General features: G+C 39.0%; 1 protein-coding gene across 1 annotated transcript; it reads left to right on the plus strand.

Annotated features, from left to right (window-relative positions):
* Positions 1-1,475: 1,475 nt before the first annotated feature.
* On the plus strand, positions 1,476-20,405 carry trmt44 (tRNA methyltransferase 44 homolog). Its single transcript, XM_037758792.1, has 11 exons — positions 1,476-2,095; positions 3,370-3,487; positions 5,187-5,406; positions 5,507-5,575; positions 5,964-6,071; positions 6,754-6,825; positions 8,785-8,891; positions 9,215-9,398; positions 12,620-12,974; positions 18,626-18,742; positions 19,747-20,405. The coding sequence occupies exons 1-11, from the start codon at positions 1,756-1,758 to the stop codon at positions 19,977-19,979; spliced, it is 1,923 nt and encodes a 640-aa protein (XP_037614720.1). The 5' UTR covers positions 1,476-1,755; the 3' UTR covers positions 19,980-20,405.
* The last annotated feature ends 569 nt before the right edge of the window (positions 20,406-20,974 follow it).

Consider the following 20,974-nt stretch of genomic DNA (forward strand, 5'->3'; position numbering starts at 1 on the left):
GTGAAATGCTTTTTGCTGGGAAGCTCCATTAAAAATAATAAGTTATATTACAATTATAAATGTATATAAATATTAAAATAAATTCATTTTTTTTATTAAATAAATATTAAAATAAATATTTCATACATTTGTATTTGTGTACACAGTTTATTTATAAGATATATTGATCATGCATAATGTGATAATAATGTGCATTAATGTGATTAATATAAAGGGGATGTTCTTCAACCTGAGTTTACATGTTATCTAATTATTGATGCTATTAATGTTAATAAGAGTAGCAGCCACCAATGCATCAGTGATGGTGCATCTTGAAAAAGTAATAATAATCATGATAACAATAGTAATAGCAAGGTAATGTAGTTAGGAATTTGTTTATTTATTAGATATAATATATTATATAAAATCTGTCCATTTTTCATTAAGGATCAATATTATCTGCCTCACCAAGCAAAGATATATATACTAGGTATATATCCAGATAACTTTATCGTTAGCTCAAAACAGTTTTGGACTCCAACAGGCCAGGAGAATGATAGCTTTGTCTTGGAGAAAAACGGATTTACCTTCGATACATGTATGGGTGAGGGAGATGGCATCTTGTGTTGTACTGGAGAGACTTACATACATAACAGGTTCTTGGACGTCAAGGGGCACAGTCAAATTGAAACAGCTGTGTGTTGCTGAGTGCTGTTGTTGAAATTGTTGTGTGTTGTTGTGTTTTTTTTTTGTTCTTCCTTTTTGAGGAATTTATTTATTTTGTCTTATCTTTTATTTTCTTTGTTTTCTTTGTTAGATATGTGAAATACATCATGTCTATCTTTCTTTGAAATTCTGACTAAACATTTCATTGTATAATTTAATTATTAATATTGTTAGTCTGTCTGTATGTGTATATATGTCTATATGTAAAATTCAATAAAAATATAAAAAAAAAAAAAAAAAAAGGATCAATATTATCACATATTGGCTGCGTTTTTTTTGTTCTTCTTCTTTGAGGAATTTATTTATTTTGTCTTATCTTTTATTTTATTTGTTTTCTTTGTTAGATATGTGAAATACATGAAATGCCATGTCTCTCTTTCTTTGAAATTCTGACTAAACATTTCATTGTATAATTGAATTATTAATAGAATAGAATAGAATAGAATAGAATAGAATAGAAAGCTTTATTGTCATCGTATTAAATACAACGAGATTCACAGTTGCCACTTCTGGTCATGTGCTTTAAAACAAATACTTGACAAGACTAAACGAGGCAGATAAAACATATAACAGGTAAAACACACACAGTTATAAAGCAAATAAAACAAGTAAAGTAGATTTAGTTAGTCTGTCTGTATGTGTATATATGTCTATATGTAAAATTCAATAAAAATATTGTTTAAAAAAAAGGATCAATATGATCACCACCTATTGGCTGCTGTGTAAATGGAGACAAGGAGCAACAGCGCCCTCTACTGGACGACTGTAATAACACATATCTGTCGCCTGTGGAAACGTCATCATAGAGCGACAACATTATTTTGTCGTTTTTATAGCCTAATGTTGAAAATAAAGCTCAACATTTGTTTTTTATGCTAAGATATCATTCTGGAAACTATATCAACTAATTTTACAAGCAATATTTATCTTAAAGTTCTAGTTTTAGTACTACTTTAGTACTAGTTTTCTTTATTAAACAAAATAAAAGACCCCGGAAGTGTGCTCTGCGTTTGTAAACACATGGCTCCTAGTCGTGTCTGATGCTCAATTATGCCCAAACTCTTTGATATAAAGTTCCCAGGAGGATGTAAGACTCTTCCTGAAGGCTTCTGGTCGTCTGTGGACGTGTGGATAAAGAAACCTCACGTTGTAAACAAGCGTCTGTGTGGAGTGAAGCAGACTGAGAGTAGAGATGTGGACAGAAGAGAAGCTCTGATGTTCCTGCAGGATGATCCTCAACTAGCTCAGGATGTTCAGTCCTTCATCACCTGCAGGGTTTCACCTGCTCAGACACACCAAGAGGAAACCCCCTGGTCCTCTAGTGTCAGGACATTTATTCCTAAAGTCAACAAGTATGGGACAAAGCTGCATAAAGAGGTTATCATCAAAGGTAAGAGAGGACTTGAATGAAAGGCTTTTTACCAAACTCTGTTCTTTCTTTCTTTCAAAGGTCTTTTTATTAATTGTCAATAATCAATAGAACAGTCTCTATACAGGGAAAGTTAATTTTTTGTTTTTCTGAACAACACTCACCTGTGACACAACACATCAATCAATCATACCTGACAACAACATACACACAGACAGACACAGCTGGCCACAAAAGACCTAACTGATTCTCAATCATGGATACATACAATTCAAATTGTAGAGAATACAACAACAACACAGGGAGAGTATCCACAAATAAGTCATGAAATAATAAAAAGAAGAAGAGAAAAAATAAATATATATATATATATATATATATACCTACATACACACACATATACATATATATACACTTATACACATATACATATACACATATACATATATACATACACACATATACATATATATACACTTATACACATATACATATACACATATACATATATACATACACACATATACATATATATATACATATACACATATACATATACATACACACATATACATATATATACACTTATACACATATACATATATACATACACACATATACATATATATACACTTATACACATATACATATACACATATACATATATACATACACACATATACATATATATATACATATACACATATACATATATACATACACACATATACATATATATACATATACACATATACATATATACATACACACATATACATATATATACACTTATACACATATACATATACACATATACACATACACACATATACATATATATATATACATATACACATATACATATATACATATACACATATACATATATACATACATAGATGTAATCTATGTATGTATTTATCTATGTATGTATCTTTTAAATAGATAATTCATACGACACTTTCTCACACAAAAATATATCTTATACTGTATATACTGTATATATTCTTAATATATATGTTATTAATATGCCCTTGTACAAAGTATTTCCTTTTATAATTGTAATGTAAATATAATTGTAATGTAAATGTTATATAACTTATTATTTTAATGGAGCTTCCCAGCAGAAAGTATTTCACACGTTTGTACCTGTACAACCGGCGTGACAATAAACATCTTGAATCTTGAATCTTGAATATATAAAAATAGAAAAATAGAAGAGAGAAAAAAAATAAATAGAAAAAACTCTGTTCTCTTTTAATCACTTTTTTTTTAAATGTCTTTGTCCATTTCAGACTTTGGCAGACAACAAGTGACCTTTGTTCCATTTGAAGAGGATTCAGAAGGACAGGTGTCTCTGAAGAGGGGCAACATTTATCAGCTCCAGCTCCTCCATCAGGACTGTGAGGAATGGTGAGTGGCTGAATGAGCACTACTAAGAAAGTCCAAATGTTAAGTTCCTGGATGTAAACATGGCTGCACCAAAGACTCTGAAATACTCACAAGATAATATGTCAATTTGTTTTTTGTCTGAATACCTGAATAATTTTTATGGAAATAGTTTTTGGGATGCTTTTGGAAATAGTTTACACAGAAAATGTGTACACAGGATCATTATTTTTCTTATTGTCATCTGTGTTTCTCACAGTAAACCAACATTAATCAAGACACAGAAAGGCATTCAGTCACTGACATTAAGAAATATTAAATAGGAACTAAAAAAGTAGAAAATTCAATCAGCCTTCATTGTTAATTGAACAAAGAATAAGCTGATTAGAAGAAAAAGAGTAATTGCAAAGCAGCCTTCATGGCAAAGTAAAAAAAACAGCTTTATTATGATTTGATTGATTATTATAATACAATAACTAAAATCCAAGATGATATCTAGTCTCATAACTGTAAATATTGTATCAATGTATCGCCATGCGCTACTGAATACATGGACTTTTATGCACTTTCTTGTTTCTCCTCACATAAATACACAGTTTATTTAGTATCTTAATGATAGTATCTTACTTCATGCCTTCACACGGACTACAATAAAAGATAATAATAATAATAAGAAGAAGATAATAAGATGGAGAAAATCTAGTAAGGCTGCCCCCTCTTAGTCGGCTAGTCGACTAATCGGTCGTTAGTCGTTTTTTATGCTTTTTTTATGCTGAATGACTTATTTCCAAGAAACGTATGAGCACATCTCTGGTAAACACAAGATTTAAAGTGGTGCTTTTGTGTGATTCTTCGTGGAGAAATTCAGTTTTACAGATATCGATTAAATCAACTAATCGATTACTCGACAAACATCGAGTGTTAGTTGACTAAGAATTTCTTTGGTCGAGGACAGCCCTAAAATCTAGTCATGCACTTAAGAAAAAAGAAAAGTTCAACATGGACTAAAGCTGACACATGCAGAAAAAAGTATTCTACTATCACAGTAAAATAAGATTGAGCAATGTTTATACTGCGTTCAATCTTGAACATAGATGAAAAATGTGATAGATGTGCCATGTTGTTTGTATTAGCAGTAATAGTTTTAGTGATATACAGTATGCATTAATGTGTTTGTGATATATGTTGAGATATCAGTGTTTTGGGGGCAGTTGTGGTAGGTGATTTGTAAGTGTACTTATCGGAGAACAAGAGTATATTTATATAACAGTGTAACTCTGTATTACAATATGAACTTAGTAAAATGAGGAGGTGGAGGTTGATGCAAGTGGCAGTGATGTGTCTCCTGCACCAACTCTTCTTGTCTCTCCTCCGCCTGAGCCTCGTTTGTCCTCGGAAAATGTTTTCAGATGTAAAATTGTGTCCTGCTTTCCAAATCTGATGGATTAAAACAGAACAGTGGGGCAAAAAGGGAAGAATTGCTCAACAATATGTGGGTATATCATGGCCTGTTTTACCTGCTAGGAAACTACTGTAGATGTTAACACTTGATTTTGATCCAGGCACTCCTAAAGGCAGACACTTAAGATTAGGCAATAACAGACAATATTTTTTTGTTAGTGATTTAAAAATTTGAATTTCTGAATTAAAATATTTCACATGAAGCACGTTTAAAAAAAGAAGTAAAAATAAACAATCTAGGTGACTCTGCCTCTATCTTCAGGGCCTTGGAGCTGCACGTGTTGGCGTCAGACGCGTGGTTCTCCGATGGCGTGGCGTACCCAAAGCTGCCCTGGCTGTCCTCCGATCTGCTGCCTAAACTGGTGCGCTGGGCCACCGAGTGCAAGAGCAGCGAGTTCAAGAGCACCTTGTCTCTGCTGCCGGTAGAGAAGTACAGCGTCGTGTACCAGCAGCTGAAGGAGAAGTACAAGGCCATGGTCAAGGTAACGTCTGCTCAGTGTAAGGCTGTTGTTTTATATGTGAACTGTTAATATTTATTATCTTTATTACTGAGTACTGATGATTTATTCCCGTGCTCTCTAGGCCTGGCCTGAGGTTACAGATCCTGAGAAGTTTGTCTATGAGGATGTTGCAATTGCTACATATCTCCTGGTGAGTTCAAACCTGGTTGTTAATGTTGTTTTAATAACAAAATCAATGATTGATTAATCAATGATGCTTGAATTGGGTCTTGAAGATTAATATGTGAATTGAAAAATAGTCCTCATGCCTCATCTGTCTTTACTTTAAATGTGTGTGACCACCAAGTACACATACATGTCCATACTGTACATGTATGTGAAGGATGAAACTCGTTTTTTTTCTGGGTCAATCAATTTGAGTGTGAAAAACAGCCTTGACCCAGCAGTAAATTGATTCATATGTCATGCCAGAGGCAGGTGAGAAGGCGTCAGCAGCAGCTGCAGGTGTCACCCTGCCGCTGATTGAAAGCTCTCACAAAACATACAGTGGCGTTGAGTCTCTTGTCGCTGTGCTGCAGGTGCTGTGGGCTGAGGAGCGAGCGGAGAAAAGTCTGACCGCCAGGCAGTCCTTCGTGGACCTGGGCTGTGGAAACGGCCTCCTGGTTCACATACTGGCCAATGAAGGGGTAAGCTAGTATGCTACTTCCTGGTTAAAAGCTAACTGAAAGACAACCAGGATGTGATGACTCTGATGTAGATAGGTGATGTCTGCCTAATAACCTCATAAACAGTGCTTATATGGGCCTAGTTTTGTACTGAACTAAATGCAACAACCCGCCAAAGACGGAACTTACTTAGAATCTAAAACTGAACTGAGGACAGTCGCGTTATGAGTATAATATTCATAACTATGTTTTTTTATCAGCGTATAATCACCTGAAACTAAGAATCGTCGTTGTCGATTAATTTTCTTTCGATCAACTAATCAATTCATCAAATAATTGTTGCGGCTCTGGAACATCTGTCGGACTAACTGACACTGCCATAAGATGCATTCACCATAAAGTTTTTTGTTTAAATTAGTAAGGAATATAACTACTACTATAACATCCAGATGAAGTGCCTCTTGTAAAAACACCGGCCCTTCAAAGCAGAGATCTTTCAATTAGTCAAACCTTCACTGGCAGCTTAATCAATGACACGGGGCTGGTGAGGCAAGGTGATGGGATTCATGTCTCTGAATATATAAAACCTACAGCACCGTGTCGCCGTCACGGCCAATCACAAACTGGGACAGGTGTAATTGAAATGACACACAGCGGTTGATAGTCGATAAGCCGCTGACCGTCACGCCGTCTTGTGTTGCAGCATCCTGGAAAGGGCATCGACGTTCGGAGGAGGAAGATCTGGGACATGTACGGCCCCCAGACTCTGCTTGAGGTGAGCGAAGGCGGACTCATTGTAACCAGATTCAGGTTTTTAATTAGTGTTATTATCTTTTCACATGAAACGTGGAATCCATATTGCACGCTGTACTGTAGGTGTCTTTTCAGCTGGCGTCGCCCCCTCACTGCTGCTGCTGCTTACTTTGTGCTTTGATTAATGGAGGGAAGACGGCTTCTACTTTTAAACAGGTTCAACTACTGAGAACTATTTTAAAACATGAGAAAAACCTTTTGTATTAAAGCACAAAACGTAAATCAGGTCGCTGACAAAACAATCTGCCGTCAAGCTCTATTTATATTATTTATATTTAGGATTATATCACATGATCCTCATCACATATGGAGAAATGAGAATGTTTTGTCTGTTTCCAAGGCGGAGATTGAAATATGTTCTTTTTGAAGTTTCAAACACCGAGGATTAAATTTGAGTTGCAAATAGAAAATAAAACATGGATTTAATTTATGAATAAATAAATAAAAACATTTAAATACATTTTTATTTTCCTCAGTTTTAATAACACTCAAAATACATTCAAAATATCAGTTTCTGTACCAAACATTGGTCAGTGAAACTTGAATATATCCCATCTTATTATTTATGTTAGTCCTTGATGATGGTACAAGTTGTACTAGAGCTAAAACAATTAGTCTATTAATTGATTAGCTGATGAAAATCGAACTTCAACAATTTTTATAATCCATTAAACGTTTTAAAAATGTGAACATTTCCTGCTTTTGGTGGTCTTATGTGATAGTAAACAATATCTTTGGGTTTAGTCAACAACACTTACACTTTTGATAAAACATTTTTTGATAATCAATTAATCGGTTTGAGTCAAAATTCTCTGATTCCAGCTTCTTAAATGTGAATATTTTCTGGTTTCTTTACTCTTCTATGACAGTAAACTGAATATCTTTGAGTTATGGACCAAACGAGACATTTGAGGACGTCATCTCTGGCTTTGGGGAACACTGATCGACATCCTAAACCATTTTCTGACATTTTATAGACCAAACAACTAATCGATTAATCAAGAAAATAATCAACAGATTAATCAACAATGATAATAATTGTTAGTTGCAGCCCTAGTTCGGACAAAACAAGCATTGGGACATCCCCTTGGGCACCGGGAGCAATTTCTTCACTATTTTTTGACACTTATTGACCAAGTATTCGACTGATTAATCGATAATGAAAATAATCGTCAGTGGCTGCCCTGAAATTAGCCTTTTAACTGTTAATTATTTGCAAAAATCCAAAATTCAGAAAGAAAATGTGTCTTCTTTTTGTTATTTAACGGTAAAAAAACAGTGAGGTTTTCACACTGCAACAGGCAGTTAAGAGACTCTTGTTTTAACAATTGCTACAAGCTACAAAAAGCAAACACTACTACTGCTCGGGGGACTGAATCCAGACAAATCCGTGTAAACACATTTGCAGGGAAACCTGCGCCCCCCAAATACACGGCACTCTCCCGTCTGCCTCCTGGACTCAAGTCATTCATTTGACAACAAGCTGCCGCCTGCTTCCATTTCAGGTCATCTATTATTGACTGATTTTTTTGGGAGCGGATGTGGCAGACCAATCTTTGTGGGCCCTCCGGGGGTGCTGTACTCCGTCTTAAACCTTCATTTGGAGGCTCTTTCTGAACCTCACAGGCCTAAGTGCTCTTAACCTACATCACATCACCTGCCTGCTGAAATGAGCTCAAATGGTTTATATACATTTTTAGCTGGATTTGCATCTAAAAGTCATAATTATTTCAAGTTTTCATACATTATATATATTTCACACTTACAGGTGTTCTGTGATGTATTAAAAGTTTGAGATAAGATAATGAAGTTTCCTTTTTAGACCATTTCCATAAAGTGATTCAGTATCAAATCACGCCGGCGTTGCATCTCTTCTCCGCTCTAAGGAGCTCTTGTGCTTTTTCGGTCTTTGCTATTTCAGGAAAAGGCAATTACTCCCAGCGAGAGCTTCTTATTCCCGGGTACCGACTGGCTGATTGGGAACCACTCGGACGAGCTCACACCGTGGATCCCCGTTATAGCTGCCAGGCGAGTCATCAGCAGACACAATCTCACTCAGCGGCTCAAGTGCCAGCTGATCTCTCCAATTTGGAATAACATTATGGGCCGAGGGAGGATGTGTGAATGTGTGTGTGTTTGTTTCTGCACGTCAGTTCACAGATTTGTATTTTCTAAGGCCACCTGATGGCGATGTTGAGCCTCAGTGTTCTCCTATGACTGCAGATGATAATCTGTAGTAATGGCTTCTTGTTTCCTGTTTGTTGAACAGATTCAGAATCTTAAAAAAAAAGATTTATAATCATCATTTCCTCTGGCGCTGGGTAAGAATTTGTCTTTTGCTCTCACTGCAGGTCCTCTTCCTCCTGCCGGTACTTCGTCCTCCCCTGCTGTTTCTTCGACTTCTATGCGAAATACCAGAGACGCCAGTGTAAGAAGTCCCAGTATAAGGAATACATCAACTTCATCACGGAGGTCAGCCAAGTCAGTGGCTTCAACACTGAAGAGGACTGCCTGAGAATACCATCCACCAAAAGGGTAGGCTCACACAGTCCATAGCTCATGTTGTTGACTTCCTATATTTTACACAAGACCTAAACATTTGTCATATTGTGTGATTGACATCTTTTAAATATTTTTTCTTTTAATCTGTGCCGCAAAGCAAGTCACAAAGTACTATTTAACGACGTAATTGAAGCAGCAGAGCCCAACGTATCCTGACCTTTAGTCCTGAGTATGGGCCACGCAGGGAAAACTCTAGATCCTACACTTCCCATAATGCAACTTGATACTGTCATTAGACCGCATCTTTCAAACTCCACACCTCCACTTTTTAACACAGACTTTGGTAAACTCCCTCCAGAGCCACAGAAGATATTCTACAACTGTTTTCACAGGATGAGTCGTACTTTACATCGGTGGTTCCCAACCTCTTTTTCTATCATTGAGTAAAATAACAACCTCTGACTAAGTGACATATTTTATGGATATTTCATATTATATTCAATGCATAACAATAACAGTATAGAACAACTGATATTGATACTGATACTGAATTTAGATGAATTTTAATTATTTCTTGTGAATATAACATCAGAAATGTTATTTTTAGGAATGTTTAATACAATTCTCTGTCTGTATTATGTTTTCTTTTTTATTTATTTTTAACCATCATACATACTTAATAGGCTTCCTTTTTTACAAATTCAGTTTAGCTTTAAAATTCGAATTTTCATTTTGATTTCTTCACAGAAATGACCGAAATGCTGAGATATAGGCCAACTATATATTTAAAAAAAAGAAGTTATTTTACATCCCTTAAAATCAAGAAGGCATCACGACCCCTGTGAAGCTTTGGCAACCCCTAGTGGGGGTCAGGACCCCCAGGTTGGGAACCAGTGACCTAAACATTTGTCATATTGTGTGAACTACATCTTTTTAAATATTTTTTCTTTTAATGTACAGTATACTCCAAAACAAGTCACAAAGTACTATTTAAAGGGACTGTTTGTAACTTTGTAAGCGTATAAATGTACTGGGTTGGGACACATGCGCGCTCGCATATACGCGTTCGCGTGTGGCCGCTGTACTCTCCTCCTCTGCCTGCTCGCCTTCACTCAGACGGCGTGCGCGTTCTCGCTCAGCTCGCTCCACCTCTAGACGTGAACGCGCGCTCACTCCACACTGCAGAAGAGTTAGTTTAGCTCTGAGAATATCTAGTGAATGCACAGTGGACGTTTTTGCAGAAGTAAATGCTGCAGCTCCTCCAGACCAACAGAGGTTTTCCGTGTCTTGTGAAGTGACGTGGCTCTGCAGAGAGAAACGTTATCGTCTCGTTACCGACCGGGTGCCGGTGTCTCCTCTGCTCTCTCCGGCTGCGGGCGGAGAGAGCAGGGAGACACGCTGCAGAGCCCCGCTGCCTCAGCCTGCACTTAGGCAGGAAAAGCCAACACTAGGATCAGATCTAAATCATGTTCATGGAGAGACCTTCGTCTGGTCAGCTAACATTACTGCCAAGCAGCTGAAATATAGAGTGATATTGTGGTTTTAGCTGACGTGTGTCGCCTCACTGTTTTGAGCGATGCTCGTTCAGGTATATTTAGAGCGAGCAGGCGCGAGCCCGACGCTGACTTTCGTTGATTTCACGGCCCCAGGTGTCGCTGTTAACAAGCATTTCTTAAAGTTACAAACAGTCCCTTTAACTTAAAAAAGAATTGTCAAAATTTGTATCCTGACCTTTAGTCCCTAGTATGGGTCATGCAGCAAAAACTCTAGCTCCTACACTTACCATAATGCAACATGATAATGTCATTAGACCCTTCCTGATAACATCTTTCAAACTTCACACCTCCCAGTTTATAACTCAGACTTTGATAAGCTTCCTCTAGAGCCACATAAGACATTATACAACTGTTTTCACAGGCTGAGTAGTACTTTATATGACCAATAGCTAATGTTAGATATGTCTTGCAACTACTGTAGTAAGGCAATTGCAAACATAATACTGCCTAGCTTTCTGATTCATCCTCACTCCACTATAACACAAGTTGCATACTGTCAAAATGCTTTAACTTACATAGTATAGTCAGCCTAAAATATAGTCAGCCTAAAACTGACATTTGGACAAAATGCTTGCTGCACACGTCGGCATACCGAGTGTCAGGATCCTTCAGTTTTCCCATTCTTGCTGCTGATGCCTCACTTTTGTCTTCTTAAAGGCTCAGTTTTTTGGTCCGGCAGCTCATAAAAACTTAGTTCTGGGTTCTTTACCCTGTTGGTAGTGCACCCCACCACACAGCAGCTTTTAGACATTTTTCTTTTGTTTGCTAGCAGACAAAAGTGACAAGGAGGCACCTTCACACAAGTCAATGTATGGCGATGAATTGTTTTCCTCTCTGGTGTGGGCGGGACTTAATTATGCTCTGTCTCTATAAAGTGCCCCTTTAACACTTTACCAGTGGGCTGGTCAGCGTAAATAACAAAACAAATGGACTATTTTGATCGTTAGACCTTTGAAAAGAGAGTAGAAAACACAGCATAATTACGGTTCCAGCTGTATATTCTACCATGCATTGTACCTGGCAGGCTTTCTTTTTTGAAAACGATCACAATAACAGAAAAGATGAGTCTAATCTGTTGATATAAATATACTACATGTTGCACTTTGGAATCAGAGAGTGGTAAAACGTTAAAGCAGTATGCTGGTTTCTTGATAAGCTGATGCACCTCATACCTGTGAAGTCTGTTTTTCGTCTCTGATGTTTCCCATCTTTCTCCAGTGACTTTCCAATAAAGCAGAAAACATGAACTTATTTTTTCTTATCAAAAAACCTCATTAGAATTCTCTGCAAAATTATCATAAAATACATCCCTGTTCTTCAAACGGGCACAGCTGTGCGTCCCGGCCTCCTCTCCACCTGAGCCTCATTTAGCACAGACAGACAGGAATAAATCAAGTCTTTATCGTCCCCAAAGGGACGTTTGTTTCACAGCTGGCAGACATTAATGGCTTCAATACACGTGGACACACAATAACAACAAGCGAGTATTTACTGGGCTTTTAATGATCCGTCATAATCAGTTTGTACATAAAAGCAAAAGCTTCCCAAACATCAGCACATGTATCCAAAATTATGAGTTTGTTTTGTCCACAGTAACATATTGAGGGATTTGTATACCTTCTTTTGAGTTTCTGTTCTACACTCTTGAGCCTCAGCACCCATGGGAGTCGCCCTGACAATCAGCTCCTTTTTCTGCAGGTGTGTCTGGTGGGAAAGTCGAGAAACTACCAGCTTTGTGACGAGGCAGAGGCAGAGCAGCGGAGAGCTCGTTACATCCAGAGCCGTCAGACCGCCTCTGGGGCCACAGTTCAAAGGTCAGACATCAGAAATGATGGGCACTGTTGCCATGGGAACGAAGACACTGACAGGACCCCCGACAGCAAGTGGGGAGCGGGGTTCCAGCCCAGAGACAGGGTTGAAACGGTTCGAAACTGCGCTGCTCTCCCGCGGGACTTTGTTGACGGCATTGTCCTGCAGGTTGCTAATGTGCTCCTGGGAATGACTGAAGATTGTGGCAGCGGCGGCGGGTCCTCCGGTGACTGGAATCAAGGAGGTAAACCGCAAAACAGCCACACAACACCTGAGATAAAAAGTCACACAAGTCTCCCTGGACATGAGCTGCTACTGAAGTGATGAACAAGTTCAGATTAAATCCAGAGTAGGACACATTATCTGTGAAGTTCACTGATCCAGGCTTGTTATTGTGCACTCTGGGGGTTTCTGAGTCATTACTTTGTAACATCTGTTGCAGGGCAGCTATATACTGTATACTGTATACTGTATACTGTATACGTCCTACAAAGGAGGAGATTAGTGTCCACAGAAGCAGTAAAGTTGAGGAGAAAAGGGTAAAAGTTATCAGACTGGCTGGCCAACGTAACAGATACAAAGGCTGTAATATGACTTTTTAGGCTGATTATTTTACCGTAAAAGATCATTGCCTTAGAACCAACATTATACTTAAAAAATGCAGATACTACATTCTACATTTTAATTGTTTTAAAGGTTAGTGTGTAGGATTTGGTGGCATCTAGTGGTGTGGTTGCAGATTGCAACCAACTGAGCACTCCTCCGCTAACTCCTCTCTTTCCAAGACTGTGGTAACGTGAGCCACCGAGTGCAAAACACAACGTTGCTTAGTTTCAGGTGATTATACACTAATAAAAACATAGTTACGAATATTATATTACATTTCTGCTAATAGATCTAAATGTTACACACTGTTCCTTTTAAGAAAGTATTATTTTCATTATTTACATCCCATAGCTTATAATTAAGTAAGGTAAGTTAAGCTATGTCCTCTTGCTTTAGCAGAAGTTTAGCCAGGTTTTTTTGTCCTTCATGATTGGATTTAGCTGCTCTCACATTTAGTTATTACTATTATTACACAATTAAGACGTCAGTATATCAAAATGGATCTATTTTATATACAGGTGGGCAAAAATCAATAAGTAAATTTAGCGTTAGCTATCTCACCATTACCTCAGTATTTTAGTAGTTTCAATTTTAAAAAGCTGTACATTTTTTCTGCATTTTGTGACGTTATATTTTTTTATATGGCAACACAGATGTCAAAAAGTGACATTCTGGTTTCAAAGGAGTAATTTGACATTTTGGGAAAATAGGCTTATTCGCTTTCTGGCGGAGAGATGGCGCCGAAGATCGATAGCACCACTCTCATATCTGTCCGTTAAAGGTGCTCTATACGATATCCAGAGAATGAATATAGCAGCTGTTTGTAATGTACATATATAGAGGAGTGATGAGTGTTGAGAGCCGTGCGGAGGCAATAGAAATGCTCCAAATCTCGCCTTTAGCACCTTTTAAAACCGCCAGCAGCCGGTTCGCTCAGCTTAACAGAAAGAATAGAAACAGGAGAAAAAGCAAGTAAGTTTGTTCCTCAAACTATTTTTCAAACTCCATTTAGACTGAATATGTAGTTAATGTGTTTGTCTTTTTAGAGCAGCTAAAAGATGTGACCCGAACACTTCCAAAACAACACGGATGAATCACTTCTCACATTTCTCGTCACTGCCTTAAAATATATTTCTTGGCAGCCTCTGCGGCCCGAACCTCTCGTCTGATCACCCCTCCATTATCCTCTCTAACCCCCCCTCCCACCTCGCTCGTCAACACCCTGTCCCCCTCTCTGCATCAGGCGCCAGGGCCTTCGTGACACACAGCGGCGCCACTTTGAACTCCGTATCTCTGCCAACCCACTTCCTGTGCTACATACGCACGCCGCATCACACACATATATACACACCGCCCACGCATCACCTTTGTCGACGCCTCCGCAACCCCCCCCAACCCCCCCACTGCTGCCACACAGACACACACAATATGAATGACATAAGGAGATGAGGACTACTATGATTAAAATATCAGTGCTGAAATTAGAGGTAGAAAAATATGAGCGAATAAAAGGGAGACTGTAACCCGGTATAGAGATGACTGGATGAATAATGCACCGCCTTCTATGATTTATGCATGAGTGTGCATTTGTATGGAGGTATTCCTACCAGTTATCTGCTGTGTAAGAACAAAGGGTAAATTCAGGGCGAGCCAGCCTATATTGAGGAGATCCAGGCGGGCCTCGGAGTCACGGAAAGGGCTTTGAGATTCAGTTTCTCTCCGTTTCTTCAAAGAGTATGAGGATTATTGATGTTTTAATCTGTTTTTGATATTTGAAGAAGTAACATTTTGGTTAAATAGCTCCCTGGCTAAGTCCAACTTTTGTTTAATATGCAGTTGCTCCTGAGCGCCCAGAGCGCGACAGATCTCAAATACACACATTTATCTCATAAACTAAAAAGTTTAAAAAAGAACGGTGTGTAAAATACAGCTGTCCAGATTCTGGGTATTAAACCTCAGTATCGGCCAATTTCTTTTCTTTTTTCTGAACAAAAAGTGTTGAGTTGGCATCAAAATCTTTGTCAGATTTTTGGACTTGTTGTACAGGTATTTCCTGATCAAAATCCGGAAACTTTTCTAACTCTAAACTATGTTTTATTTAGGCAAAGTTCATTATTTGAAGCCAATATAGACAAATGTACAAGCTTTACTGCTGCTACACAACGTCATATTTGTGCCCAGAAAGTTAAAACGCTGTATATCTGAATGGCGTTTCAAATAGTTAACGTGTGAAATGTGCGACCGTGTGAAGCTGGCTTCTGTAGCTTTGAGTCAAGTTACTAATTCATGCATGCTGCTGTACTGCTGACTGGGCTCAGGTAGTTATGTAACCATGCTGAGAACGAAAGTCAGTGTGTAGCTGTACACTTAATATGCATCACACTCTGCAACACTTAACCTCGAATCAGTAAAATCTGATTTTTACACATCTTTTTTTCTCAAAAGACAAGTACAGTAAGTTAAAAAAATCCCATAGCACCTCATGTAAATGTTCTTTGTGCACTGAACAGAAACAGCTTGCATGAAGGAGGGTTATTATTACAGTATGTTATTAACTAGTGGGCGCCTCCCATCACACTTTTTGCCAAGTTAGGCCAGAATTATCATCTTCCTCCACAGATGCCATCTTCACTGATGAACTGCACTCACCCCACACTCGTGCATAAGATTACACCTTGTTCATAATATTAGAGCCACAGCAATTAGCTGATTTATCGATTAGCCGGTCAACAGAAAGTTGATCAGCAACAGTCATTTAAAGGAACAGTGTGTAACATTTCAGGGGATCTATTTGCAGAAATGTAATATAATATTCATAACTATGTTACCTAAAAATAAGAATTGTTGTGTTTTCGTTAGCTTAGAATGAGCACTTCATATCTACATAGGGAGTCGGTCCTCTTCACGGAGTCCGCCATGTTGCTCCACAATGTTTCTGCAGTAGCCCAGAACGGACAAACCAAACACTGGCTCTAGAGAGAGCCTGTCATGTTTTTACATCACCTGAAGGCCACCGTAGTTCTCCAACAAGCTTGTGAAACTGCGGTAACGTAAGCGGCAGAGTGCAAAACCGTGGTACTGCCAGCCGCCGTCTGACTTCTGTTGCTCCTAAAGTAATGTTATTGTGTTAAGGATGCCCTCTGAGCGAGGCGAACGGCGTTACCACGGTTTTGCACTCGGTGGCTCACGTTACAGCAGTCTTGGAAAGAGAGGAATGAGCGGAGGGGTACTTAGTTGGTTGCAATCTGCAACCACACCACTAGATGCAGCCGACAAATCCTACACACTGTACCTTTAAGTTGTGTTTTATGACAAAAAGGCAAAATACAAACGATTTGAATATCTCAACTTGGGCTTTGGGAAATTGCAATTGGCATTTTCACTATTTCCTGATATTTTAAAGACCAAATCGTTTGCTAGAATAATCTAGAAGGTAACTGGCACATTGTTCTATAATGAAAATAGCAGCCCTACATAATAGTATGTTGGGAATTAAAAATAAATGTTGTAATGTTCCTGGTTTCAGAGCCATATATTCAGAGGCAGTTGATTTGAGATTATGGCTATTATGAGTGTTATCTTATTTTTAATTTGATTTAATTTAATTTAATTTAATTTATTACAGCTTTTAACAAGATTTTACTTTACAAGAAAAAGGAAATATTTTGATAAAAGTCAGCAAAAAGATAATTTTGTGTAGCAGAAATATGTTTTTTCCTCTCATCTTGTGACCCTTATGGATAATTCTGACTCGCAGGTAAAGATATTAAAATATTTTGACAGGCAATAAAATCAAATCATGGGCGAACCTGTATTACAGCTGTGCTCTTGGCATTGATCCTTTCAGATGTTCTGTTCACCGCTCAGCAATCTTAGAGCTAATTTTCTCCACTCAGCCTGATTCTGAATTGACTTAAGCAGCAAAAACAATCCTCCGCAACAAGCAATCAATCGCCGGCCATCTTAGTGTTTTGCACAGGGGACGCTCAGCCCCTTAAAAAAAAAAAAAAAGAAGTCCAACAGTACGTCCAGCCGAGCCGTTATTAATCGTCTCTGTTGGTCTTAGTCCAAGCAGAGTCTGCTCTGTCAATACCGGCCTCCTCCCATTAATCCCCATTAACATTGTAGGCAGTAAAGGGCAGCTCTAAACGCTGTATTGATATTATATTAAGGCCTGGAGCTCCCTGGCGTCTGGGCTGAGGGACGGCAGTCTGCCCGGTTTCACACTCGGCAGCGCAGGACTGTCTTTGGCCCTTAGAGTGTCTGTGAATGTGGGAGTGTGTTGCATATTTTAGGCATTAACTCAGCTGTTTGATCAGCTAAGTTTAGGATGTATTTGGGTGGACAATATGTTTTAGAAAAACCATAAATTCAGTGTCCAATTATGAATAAACGATATATTAGCTCTAAAATAGTACATTCATTTCTTTGCACTTGGATGAACTTGGATCAAAGACAACATATTTCACATATTCAATCATCTCTAAGCCAGCAGAGGTTGCCAGAGATTTTGTGTAAAAACTATGATGAAGTTCGCATTATGATGTCTGCAGATTTAGGTCAAATATTGTTATGAAACGGCACAAAGGAGCATTAGCAAACCCGCGGTGTGTCCCTCTCCAATATGTCAGAGAAAAGAGGAGGAAGACTGTCATTTGTGCAAAGCAAAGGTCAGTCCTGATTGAATTCTTTTCAGGGGGTAAAAGGGCAACGCCACAAATACAGAAAATCTCATGAAACGGAGCACCGAAGGCGGACCGCTGCTCCGAGTACATCATCATCTGCTTACTACTTGTAGTATAGGACTTTATGCATTTCAATATTATACTTTTTTTGCTCTTTGGTATCTAAAATTAATGTCTCAGTTAGGGGGATGAGGGGGGTGACGACAGTGACTCATGCTCTCCAACGGCCGGTGGGAGTTGCAGCGGTGAAATGCATGCTGGTTGCTCTGACAGCTTGTTGGAGCAGCTTTAATTGAGCACACTTCACAGCCCTGAGTTACACTGAAAGACAGAGGTGTTTTCTTCCCCCCTCTCTTCCTGAAAAATGTTCCGTATATAGCATTGATCACCCGTTCACTCGTCACAGAGACGACGTCGCTCTGCCTCTCCAAAAAACGACATCGACTCAAGCCAGCCAGCTTTATCCGTATCAGAGGATGAAAATCATTTCTATGCATGCCCGAAGCAGCGTGTTAATATATTGATGAGTGTAACATCGATAGACCTCCGCCCGCTCCTTTGTCACTCTGCTCTTTCATCCTCTTCCTCCCCTTCTCCTCCTCAGGCAGCCTCTCTGTGAGCGAGGTCGCCGGGCTGCTGGAGCAGGAAACCCTGCAGCTCCTGAAGAAGGAGTGTGGAGGCCTTCAGACGCTGCTCAAGAACAACCACCAGGTCTTTAGAGGTAGTTGGATTACACGCTTTATGGACGTTTTCATAGCTTGTCTACATAAAAAATGGGAGGAAGGTGTTTTCCCAATTTGTGGTTGAATGTAACTTTTCACTGAAAGAAGCAAACTAGTTTTGCAAAACTCAGTTCACTCACAATCTTCATCAGCAGAGGGAGTTCACTCAGTTGTCATGGAGATGACTGCAATTACAAGTCCAATATCCATTGTACACTGACATTATCCCTTATTAAAGAAAAACTACTACTTCACACTATGACTTAGGTAATCGCCAGGGTTGCATGTAAAAGGCAGATTTCAAACTAGTGTTAAAAATACTGAGAATTTGCGTACTTCATCTAGACATCATTGAGGTGTCTGTAATTTATTTGATTTCTCCATAACTGATGTTTAAACATGCTTGATTTCCATCGACTGCAATGGTTCATATGAGGATAGAAAATTATGTCAAAAATTGAGTTTTTGAGATGGAATAGTGAAATTTACCACCCTACATCTACCATAACCTCAAAGTTGAAAGTTGCAAAGTTGTTGCACGTACGGCTGATTTGTTATGAATTTCCAAAGTTTTAAACTTTAGACATTTGCTGTAGCGCCACCATCAGGACTATTAGCCCACGAAGCCAGTTGAAGAAGTTTAGCATATAGGACTATGTGCAAAGTTTGGTTTATTTTCATGCATGAGAAGGCAGATTTCCTAGTAGGAGGAATAATAATAATTTTTGACAAAAACAAGAGGGACCCTCAGAAGAGCTGCCGGCCGGCCCCTAATAATTAACTTTTAGAGTGCCGTTCCCTCAATCTCCCTCATTCCTATCATCTCTACTATTTTCTAACACAGTTGCTCATATTTTGCACTGATGATTCAACTTGTTTACTTCTGGAACCCCAGAATAACTCCCCCACTTTGCGACTCTATAGGAACAGATATATTTGTAACTTTTGGAGGGAGCACTTTATTCTGAAGAGGTCTTGTATCCTGTCATTCCTTCTCTTTCAGTGGAAGGAGGGAGGGTGCACATAAGAGACTGGCGGGACAGGAAGTCCTCCAGGGCGGACACCAAGAGGAAGCCCGTCGCCCCAGGCGCCCTGAAAACGCGCCCCTGCTGGTTCTACGACCACCACCCTCAGCGCTGCCCCCTGCAGGCCGAGCACTGCGCCTTCGCCCACGGATCGGATGACCTCCGACCCTCGACCAGACCTCTGAAGAAGATGAAAATCGATGCCTTTTGATTGGCTCATTCCTCCTGACACACTTTATTTAGTTGACTTTTAAATTGAGAAACTACTTTTCTAATTAACAGCATTGACTCTTACCATTGATCCTCCTGGAAAAGTTCCCGCGTCCAGCTCTGCAACCACAAAGAGGAAGGAGTTCAGGTCCAAGCAGTGTGAGTTTTATTGATGCCACGTTGCATCATTTCTGGGAACTTCACAGTCTCCTCTTTCTTCTGTGTGAGGCTGCCAAAATGTGATGCTTCCTGGTGCAGCTTTAGGTTTCACTGTTGGAGCTGGCTGACACCTCTGGCTCATGTCGTCTGCTGAAATTTAATTTCAAGGGATTCTTTTGTCTTTCTTTTTTTATTAATTTAAGAAGTGGACTTTTGTTGAACTCGGAAAATTGTACACTTTCTGTATATTAAAGTGTATTTCAAGCTTCATCGTTTTACTTATTTAAAGATCATCAAGTCTATCAGGGACTTTTTTTTTTCTTGTTGAGCACTTATCAACTCTTCCCTCCTCTGCCGTAAAACTTTAAAAGCTTCTATATTCTTCACTTGGACACTTAATTCACCTCAGACAGGTACTTTGAGGTTCACAGGCAGGGCGGGTGGATAAAGACCGGACAGCGTTTGAACAAAGTAAATGTTAGCGCTATGAATTATTTGTTGGCAGGAGTTGAGGGGTGTCCCCTCTGGACGGGCGCTCACTGCTGTGTCTCTCTAACACAGTTTGCCATCACCCTGTGGCTCAAATGTCAAAACCAGTAAGGCCCGCCAAGGGACCGCAGCGCGCTGATGGGAAGCCTCTCCTCGGGGTTTGTTTGTTTACGTGAGCGAAACAACAATCACACCACTGATGCAGTAAAGCATACGGACAGACTATTTAAATCTAGTCACATGCAGAGGGAGAATGTGAAGTGACAAAGCAGACTGGGAATAATGATGTTGGCATCATTTCTCACTGGTAGTTTAACAATGTGATGTCTGATGTTTTGTTTTGGATAT

Source organism: Sebastes umbrosus, chromosome 22, assembly GCF_015220745.1.
Source record: "Sebastes umbrosus isolate fSebUmb1 chromosome 22, fSebUmb1.pri, whole genome shotgun sequence".
Lineage (NCBI taxonomy): Eukaryota > Metazoa > Chordata > Actinopteri > Perciformes > Sebastidae > Sebastes > Sebastes umbrosus.